The 9,919-nt window shown below is 34.9% G+C and overlaps 3 protein-coding genes across 3 annotated transcripts; 2 read left to right on the top strand and 1 right to left on the bottom strand.

Moving 5' to 3' along the window:
* Positions 1-212: 212 nt before the first annotated feature.
* On the bottom strand, positions 213-3,141 carry LOC120268706. Its single transcript, XM_039275997.1, has 4 exons — positions 2,964-3,141; positions 2,554-2,599; positions 1,398-1,542; positions 213-582 (listed from the first exon to the last, which is right to left on the bottom strand). Exons 1-4 carry the CDS (start codon positions 3,136-3,138, stop codon positions 316-318), a joined length of 633 nt encoding a protein of 210 aa, XP_039131931.1. The 5' UTR covers positions 3,139-3,141; the 3' UTR covers positions 213-315.
* A 996-nt stretch (positions 3,142-4,137) lies between these two features.
* LOC120269229 (protein STRICTOSIDINE SYNTHASE-LIKE 13) lies at positions 4,138-5,660 on the top strand. The gene is given in 4 exon segments (XM_039276571.1): positions 4,138-4,514; positions 4,609-4,756; positions 4,758-4,894; positions 4,998-5,660. Coding segments are annotated over 4 exon segments (1,239 nt in total). The 5' UTR covers positions 4,138-4,143; the 3' UTR covers positions 5,581-5,660.
* Positions 5,661-6,370: 710 nt separating this feature from the next.
* LOC120268272 (ubiquinone biosynthesis protein COQ4 homolog, mitochondrial) lies at positions 6,371-9,338 on the top strand. Its single transcript, XM_039275711.1, is given in 5 exon segments — positions 6,371-6,581; positions 7,443-7,651; positions 8,683-8,721; positions 8,723-8,755; positions 8,757-9,338. Coding segments are annotated over 4 exon segments (684 nt in total). The 5' UTR covers positions 6,371-6,581; positions 7,443-7,468; the 3' UTR covers positions 9,186-9,338.
* The last annotated feature ends 581 nt before the right edge of the window (positions 9,339-9,919 follow it).

Genomic DNA, 9,919 nt, shown 5'->3' with positions numbered 1-9,919 from the left:
ATAAAAGTTAGAAAAAATATAAATTTATGACAGATAAAAAAGATTTATGAAATCTAAAATTATAATAAATAATATCTTGAAAAAAAAAACATAATGAAAAACCAAAACCCACTTTTTGTACAGACCTTATTAGTTTTACTTCCTGAAACAAACATCCCCTTTCCTGCTGTGATCTGTTTACCAGAAATTTCACAGACAAGTTGCCAGCCATATAATGTATAAAACTTGGAATGTAAAACAGTAAAGAAACCATGAACAATTCAATGCATTGCTTGATAAATCAAAACTCTTTCATGGTCTTCTCTTTGAGCATATTCATTCAACATCAAATCCCTTCTCTTGCAGCTCTGAGATGACCTCGTTCCTCATTCGGAACCATAGCTTCTGAGCTTCCTGCTCAAATTTCTGTGACTGCAATTGTTTCTGAAAATTATCAGGATCTTTTCCGGACTCGATGTTTCCCTTGGGTCCTACAGTAGTGCCAATTGAGCCACCACTTTTGATAAATTCCTCCATGGCTTCTTTGTCGCCTGGATATGGGAATTTAATTCGCTCATACAAATGGGCCATTTCCTTTTCTTCCTGCACAGAAAGGATGATATCATTCATTAAACTTGGTAGTTCACTGCCAGAGAGATCAGGGATCACTGTGTGGTGTACACTAATGATACGACAAAATCCATTACTTTTCAATTAATTTAACAAGTGAAAAACAATACAAGTAAATTGTCTCGAGATTACATTCTACTAAATCAGGGTTGTCAAAAGTAAATAATGCCTCTTCATATGCCATGACATGTTCAAGAGATAAACCAACATAATAAAAGAAAAGAGAGGCAAAAAAAAAAAAAGATTTATGGCAGAGAAGATGAAGTGCACACTGAGCAGCTAAAATATGGCTCCAATGAGACTTTAGTTATTGAGTAAACCTATCTATGCAATATTTGGTTGATTTTACTACTCAAATTCTTATTTAACTGAAACCTTTTAGATTCTGCTTCCATAGATTATAAATAAAGCCTTGGGAGTTGCTTCAGTGTCTGCTAAAAACAAAGTAATCATGATGTTATATGGCGCATACAAGTCACATGAAGAATGAGTTATTATTAATATATCTTCATAAATGAAATCTCTAACTGTTACATGATTTTCAAGTTGACGACTTGTCATGGTGGAATATTCGGATCAAAGAAAAAAGCTCAAGTTTCATTTGACAGGAGCTATAAACCATGAATTCCAAAAAAGCTTCACATAACATGTATTGACATTGATGCATCTCTTTCATCACAACAACTCATTGGCAAACTCAGGACTCAAACTCACAAATATAAGAGTCATAAAATGGGTACCATAAAGCATGTTTTGCAACGATCACCAAAATCAAGAGCAGAAGTTACCTTGGGCCGCGGCTTAAGAGTCCACCAACCAAGTGGAGAGGTTTCATTCCATAACCAGCAAAGCCCTAAGAGTGTATAAGTGCAAAGTGCAGCCTTCCCCATTTGCTTCCAAAAGTACAAATCATCCTTCCCCATCCCTATCTTCCTAAAACTCAAAAGAATAAAAAGTATAAATATTGGTATTTTTCAATAATTAATACCAAGTATTTGCAACTGCTATATGACATGTTAAATTATTGTGCAAATGTTACATGTGAGAAACGAAAGCAAGCCAATATGGAATGCTCATTAATATTATAAATCAACTGGAATCCAGCTCAACTAGTGATAAAGCCCAAAAACTAAATTTTTGATAAAGAGTAAATTCAACCAACAAGAACCAACATAAAGAAAGCGTTCCTGATAAAACCCATCCAGGCTTTGCATGAGAGAATGTGCATTATCTGCCTAAAGGATGAACACACATCATACAGGCATACAGCTAACTATAAGTATTTATTATCAAGACAGCAAAGCTCCATGGCCAACCATCTTGTGATGAGAAAGGCCATTGCTTGCTTGGTGCTGCAAGTGACACCTTAGAATATTATGTTTGTTTCATTTTTTAAGTAAAATCATACTGAAAGCCTCTGATGCTCCATGAGTATATTATGAACAAAATACGAAGCATTGTATGTAATTCTACCTGTGACCTGTAACCAAAGCAATCTAGGTTATATTTATTAGTCTTCATAAATGGAGTGTTAGAAAGGTCACAAGATTCATTAATGGAAGGCAGGATTCTCATGAACAAGCTTCAACCAATATCATGGATTACAACTTCATTACAGAACAAACAAATTCAGGTAACAAGTTCCTCCACATACGATGTCTTGCAACAGAGCATTCATCCCATGAGCACAAGTGAAATCCCCACCAACAAAAACCAAAAGGTTTAGGAAAAATTAACTTAAGCACAGCGCGATCACAAACACCAGATATTGAAATACCAAGATAGTATATGATCTCAACTATACCATTTTCAAATCCAATTAAGACTTTCAAAAAGGAGATTTTTTTTTTAGAGGGCAAAAGGTAAAGACTCTAAAAATAAAAAGAAAAAAGAAGCACAAGCATAAATACCACCAGCCAAGATTATGAATAGGGAAAAGTTTACCTGAAGAACCTTCTTGCTTTTCTAAAGTCAGCCATTTGAGACACCCCTGAGAGAAAACAAATAAACAATAGTTCGATTCAGCTAGACATTTTGCCGAGCACCTTGAGTGCGTAAACTTCTTCAATGTTGAACACATACCAAGACGAAAACAAAATAAACAAACACTAAAATAAAAATCCAAAATGGAAAATCAAAGTGAAAGAGTAATCAAATGGTGGCATTGACAGAGTACTGCAAGTTTTCCTAAAAAATAATCAAACAAAGCGAATCCATTTCTGGCAAAATCCACATAAATACCAGGATATAATCAAATCGGAAGAAAAACATCAAACACATCAAGGATTTCTTGACAAATAGAATCAAATCATAGAGAACTAAACATAGAGATGGAAAGAGAGAGATGAGATCACAAAGTAGGCTGTCGCGAAGAGCGTTCTGGAGACGTGGAAGGTCGCGAAGGAGCGGTCTGTATGGTGCTCTCGGAGATGGATATGGAGCTCCGGCGTAGACTCCGTCGCCGGAGAAGACGCTCGAGTTCCAAGCTCTTAAAACCGTCTTCACTGTCGAACTTTTTTTCAGTTTCATCCTTTATTTATTTTTATTTATACAGATCTACAAATTTTAGTAGATAAATTTAATTAATATTTTTTAAAATCTCCATTTTGTATCATTAATGTAGTTCATATTTTTTTTTAATATATTTTCATGATTTATTCACTTTATTAAAATAACAATAATATAGTTATAAATTTATGACTCTAATTCCATTAAATAAATTATAAAATTCACAGCAACAATAGCTACATTGAATATTTTTTTCTATATTATTATATGAAAAACTAAAAACAAGTGTATCAAATTTAAAATCAATTTCGAATTTGAACTCAACAGTATTATTCAAATGAAACAATACTATGAATAGTGTAAATTGGGAGAATTTAATTTTGGAAAATACTGTTCACCCCACTTTTTACTGTGTGATGTTCATAAACACAGTGTTAATGTTCACTGAATAGTGCAGAGACTGTTGGATTGAAATCCAACGGCTCAGAGCAATTTTCACAGATTACGAATCTGTGAACGTGCGTAGAGAATCGATGTTATATATATATATATATATATATATATGAGGGCACATCATTTAGGGATGTCCCTAGATTATAAATCTAAGGATGCTACAGTAATAGTTTGATTTGTATTTAACGATTATGATTATTCATATACAGTAGTAAACAATATAAAATAATTCAACATAGTGCAAAACAGTAAAAAAAAACAACACTAAGAACCATTGGCAGTTAAACATACATAGAAAACATTATCTAAGTACTTATTCAGATGATGTTTTCTCTATTTATATATGTGACCATAGGAGATGTAGCCTAGAAAATAAAACAGCACATCATTAACCAATGGGGAATGAAATGGTAGCTATATGTTTGGTTTCAAAAATCTCAAGGCAAAAGTGAAACCAAACCTACTCCACAACCATCACACACAATCACACAAGTGACATGCATACATGCACACAACTCCCAACTATTTAGAACCCAAACAAAGGCAAACTCAAAACCAAAAGAGACTTTCAAAATGGAGGAGAAGAGAAACACAAGAGAAGATTGTCTAATGCCACAACCATGGCTTGTCTTCTTTGCCTTAGCATTGGGGTTGATTTACATGGACCCATTTGAAATGGGTCCATTGGGTGGGTATGATTACAGGCCAGTGAAGGCTCATGATATAGCACCATATAAAGAAGTGATGGAGAAATGGAGAGCAGACAATGGCAGTAAGTTAAGGTTTGGGAGGTTGGAGTTTGTTGATGAGGTGTTTGGACCAGAGTCTTTGGAGTTTGATATTAAGGGCAGAGGTCCTTATGCTGGTTTGGCTGATGGCCGGATTGTAAGGTGGATGGGAGGTGCCTTAGGATGGGAGACCTTTTCTCTTGTTAGTCCTAATTGGTAATCAACTCTTTAACTTCTCTTTTCGGTAATTATTATCATCAGAGTATAACTAATAGTCTCACATCAGTTAATTTGATAAATATGAATGAAGGACTGAGAAGGCATGTGCAAATGGTGTGTATTCAACAACACCACTGCAACACAAGAAGGAGAAGCTTTGCGGGCGCCCTCTGGGCCTAAGATTTAACAAAATCACCGGCGAGCTCTATATCGCCGACGCCTATCATGGTTTAATGGTAACTAGGGGCTGAAGGAGGGCTTGCAACTCCTCTAGCATCTCATGTTCATGGGAATCCTATCATCTTTGCAAATGACTTGGATCTTCATTCAAATGGCTCTATCTTCTTCACTGACACCAGCATGAGATACACTAGAAAGTAAGTGCACATACATACAAACATATATATATATATATATATATACACACAACAGTCTATCATCTTTCATTTTAACTTGATTTTGTTGTATGAATTGGTTAAGGGATCACTTCATTATACTACTGGAAGGAGAAGCAACAGGAAGGTTATTAAGATATGATCCTCCATCAAAAACAACTCATGTTGTCTTGCAAGGCTTAGCATTTCCAAATGGAGTTCAGTTATCTAAAGACCAATCTTTTCTCCTCTTCACTGAGACAACTAACTGCAGGATTATGAAGTACTGGCTTGAAGGTCCTAAAACTGGGGAACTGGAACTGTTTGCAAACTTGCCAGGGTTTCCAGACAACGTGAGAATGAATGATAAAGGGCAGTTCTGGGTGGCCATTGATTGCTGTAGAACTCCAGCACAAGAAGTTCTCTCACAACATCCATGGCTGAGGAGCATTTACTTCAAGCTTCCTCTCAAGTTGAGCTTTCTGGGAAGGATAATGTCAATGAAGATGTTCACTGTTGTTTGTCTTTTCAGTGAAGATGGTGAGGTTTTGGAGGTGCTTGAAGATAGAGGAGGGGAGGTTGTGAAGTTGGTGAGTGAAGTCAGGGAAGTGGCTGGTAAACTTTGGATTGGAACTGTGGCTCATAATCATGTTGCTACACTTCCTTTTCCTTTTCTCAAGAGGAAGTAGTGTTGAGTTGAGTGTTTGCATTGTATCAACTGTTAATGATTTTTAAAGTATTTTAATTAATGTGCTCTTGTTCTTCAAAATGTTAATCATAAAATTCATTTTATATTTTATTATATATATTATGAAATTTATGGTGGTTGGGTAATGTTTTTGTGTTTGGGAAAAATCTGATCTTAAAATCTACTTAAAGTAAGGAATATGATATGTACTTTTCCTATTTTATCAAAAAAAAAATTATAATGTTATTATTGGTAATTAAATAAAAATTTAAATATAATTAAAAAAATTAATTATGAGACCCTAGGTTTAAATTTATTGCACATTTTATAGTTGGAAAAAAATTAAAATTTTCAATATGATAATTATGTAGTAAAGATAATTAAATGAAGATATTAAATATAATTTTTTTAAAAAAATAATATATGAATTATGGGGTCCCGGAAATCATGGGGTTCTAGACATAGGCCTTGGTCTCATATACCTAAGACTTGCCCTAATTAATATGCACAGTATTTATGTTTATTTAAGATATTTTAATAATTTTCTTTCTCTACAAATATATGCCTTGTTCTTTGTATTAATTTTTTTTTATATATAAGAACAGAGTATAATTTACATCCCTAAAACCCAATTTATATTTAATTTAATCTAAAACACATGAAAATAAGGGTTTAATTTCACAGAACATTATTGACCAAAAAGGGAAAAATGGGGGAAAAAAATTAACGGTCAGGATTGGATTCAATCCACCTATAAAACGAATCTCAGATGATCGTCTCCACACGGGAGAACTCGGCCGGCAGGCACACCTCCTTCACCGGCGATCCCCGGCTCGCCGTCGCTTGCGGCGAAGAAGCCGCAGCACCCACCAAGTCGATTCGGCAGCGAACAACGTCATTGCTAACGCGGCGTGGACGAAGAGCAGCAGTGAGGAGCGCTGGACGCGGGATCGAGTTCTCTGATTGAGATCCGACCATCTTCCTTGATTTGATCTCTTTGAGGTATGACTACTCCGAAGCCTTAATCTTGTGGTTGTTCTCTCTGCGTATCTATGAATGATTAGGGTTTTTAATTTCAATTTGTCCTTAATTTGATGTTGTTTGTTTGAATGAGAAGCTTTGTTTATACCTTTCAAGGGAAACAAGTTTTAGATGTTGGGCTTCTGAATGTGAAGAAGATTCAATGAACTTTTTATCTGTCATTTGGGTTTTCAGAAATCCTGCTTCTCATTAAATTTGGATTTCAAAGCCAAATTTTGGTGTATTCTGTAACTAGTGATCATATTAGCATTTGATTTGATTTGAAGATCCAAACTTTAATAGCATTGTATTGCTTATTGTCTATAAGCTTATATCCTGCTAGACATACTTGTGCGCAATGGTGAAACTTGAGCAGAGGTGCATTCACCATTAATGGTTAAAACTTGTGTCAAATGAGCATAATTTTTGCATCTTGATTCTACACCTATCTTCTTATGTAGTTTTTATCTTGTGTTTTGGAAGAACCGATCATATATGAGGATAAATTAAACACCCTATTACCATGGTTAAAAGCATCGATGATAGGTGTGACACATATGATATTATGTATAGCATGGACCAATTGATGTTGCACTCTTGTAGTGTAGATGGGGGTTCACATAATTATTTGTTTAACATTTAAATAATAGGTTTTATGGGTTCAATTGTGTTGTATAGCATCCAATTCAATAATGTTTTATAGTGCTATATCTGGTTTGTGAAGTGTTATTGTTATTTGTTTCGAGAAGATGAAATTTTGAGTGATTGAACCCATTACAGTCTAAATTTGCTTATGATTTGATAATCATTTTAATTTCTTCATTGTGGCTCTTTTTTCATCAGAGATCATATTTTAAGAGGTTAGTAAAATGATTGAACGAGCACGTGTTCATCTGAAGGGATGGCAGCAAGCAGCAGTAGCTATTGGTTCTGCTTTTGGTGCTCTGATGGACCCCAGAAGAGCAGACCTAATTGCTGCTCTTGGGGAGACAACTGGTAAACCAGCTTTTGAAAGAGTGCTCGAGCGAATGAAGAAGAATCCTGAAGGAAGAGTAAGTGTATTTGATATTATTTTCATGTGTACTTAATCTCGGAGAAGTTATCTTATTTGTGTAGTAGTTTGGATCATAAAATTACATTAAGTATTTTATCCATTGAGTGATTAATGAGTCTTTTCCCCCACTCTCAATTACTATTTATGTATGCAAAGATTATACACATTTCACTCATCTATTCCACGTCTCTGATCTGGTAAACAATGGTAATCCCAACTCAACCTTGTGAGATGTCATCTACTTCTGGAATTATGCGTTTCAAGTTCTGGGTGGTTCCATTTGGTTGGATGGTATGATCCTTCTTTAAGATGTTGAAGTGCAGATCTTGTATATTATGGTTATCCTCATTCCCTTCAGACTAGTTCATAGTATTGTCCATTTATTTTTCATTGTCATATTTTTCAGAGGTAAACTTTGTATTTAATTTGGCCAAACATTCTCCTTCAATTTTCTTTTGCTGAGAGATCCAGAAGATCATATTTGTGAGGGCATGACTGGACCTTGCCAAATTCCCTATTACATTTAATAGGAAGTAGAATAACTATAGTTACACTTTCTTCAAAGGGTGTAATATGGCTTCTGTACAGATTATAGTTCACTTGATGGTGCTTGAATCCACCTGTTTCAAATGCCTGAAGTACTTAGCTATTTCATTTATCATTCTCACTTATGCTCGCCTTCTACTGTAGAGACTAGTCAGTTCAATTTTCATGAAACCTTATGATAACCTTGACATTCAGGTAGATAAACGCAGATGGTGCCAACCAAGCAGGATTTGATTGTTGTGAAATATTATAGATCTGCAATGAGAAAGGATGCCTACCTTGAAAAGGTAGTGAGAGCACAGCAGTTAAAAAATTCTGCAGCATAGGGTACAGAACATGAAAGGGAACACCTAAATTACAAATATAGCATCTTGATTTATAAGTGTACTTAAACATGACATCATACCAAAGCACACTATGATGATTCCTATATATAAGCTGCTTGCAAATTATTTCTTGATCATTTTTTTGTTTTGGGTTCAGGAAGTTCTATTGAACCAGCCGCGAGTTGTATCTGCACAGAGTCTCTCATGCATGGGACATGCCAGAGAACACCTTTCGGCTGGGCTTATGCGAGGTTCATGGGAACAAGAAACTTTTCCCCTGATGACCGACCACCAGTTCGGTTTATGGACTCTGAAGACTTGGCATATGTAGCCACACGTGCTCGGGAGGTGCACGACTTCTGGCACGTCCTATTTGGTCTTCCAACTAATTTGATTGGTGAGTCTGCCCTTAAAGTAATAGAATTTGAGCAAATGCTTCTCCCAATGTGCTTTCTTTCTGTGATCGGCGGATCAGCAAGGTTCAGTGAGAAACAGAGGGCTTTATTCTTCAGGCATTATTTCCCATGGGCAGCTCGTGCCGGAATGAGTTGCACTGACTTAATGTGTGTGTACTATGAGAAGCATTTCAATGAGAATTTGGATGAGTTGAGAAGGAAATGGGGAATCATTCCTTGCCCAGATCCGAAAGCAAAAACCTAATTTCATTGACATTGTCTTCTAGTTGTTCATGAAGATTTAAGGATGGTGCCAAAGAGATGCTGATTGTTTGAGTATGTATTAATGTACTAGCTTTCTGATGTTACTTTGTTTGTGTGCAAATAGAAATAAGATAATTTTAACTGTTTTCCTTAATTGTTCATTTGGATTCCTTTGAAATCACTGGTTAGAATTCATTTGAACCACTTGTTCTTCCTTATATTGATCACCAAATAGATGTAAAAGATTTTTGAAATCAAATTATGGCATAATGTTTGTAACAGTCATTTTTTATTTGTTTTAGGTAAATTATTATGCTTTAATTTTTCCTTGGAAAAGCCAATTCATAAAAAATTAAAAAAATAAAAAGAATGAGAGACCAATGGTAATTCACTGCAAAAGTGTGGTAATTCATGCACTTATATATCGGTATGTTCTTTTCTTTAACGGAGTTTGTGATTTTTGTAAAAAATTAAAATTAAAATTAAAAAATAAAAGATAGTAATGAATTGATGATAGGAACCAATGTAACTTATCTGTGTTTCAGAAGTCACGAGTTCAAAAAAAAAAGCACTAATTGCTAATTTGTCCCAAAATTGATGATCAACAAGTAGACAAATAATTTATGATTTAAGCCTAAAACATGAGTTTATTTGTAACCATAAAAGTCTATGTTTGGTTTTCCATTAGAACTCCTAAAGATACTAAAAATACTAAACATCTTTAGGCTAAAACTA

This window comes from Dioscorea cayenensis, chromosome 9 (genome assembly GCF_009730915.1).
Source record: "Dioscorea cayenensis subsp. rotundata cultivar TDr96_F1 chromosome 9, TDr96_F1_v2_PseudoChromosome.rev07_lg8_w22 25.fasta, whole genome shotgun sequence".
In the NCBI taxonomy this organism is placed as follows: domain Eukaryota; kingdom Viridiplantae; phylum Streptophyta; class Magnoliopsida; order Dioscoreales; family Dioscoreaceae; genus Dioscorea; species Dioscorea cayenensis.
This window is presented reverse-complemented; position numbering and strand designations above follow the sequence as displayed.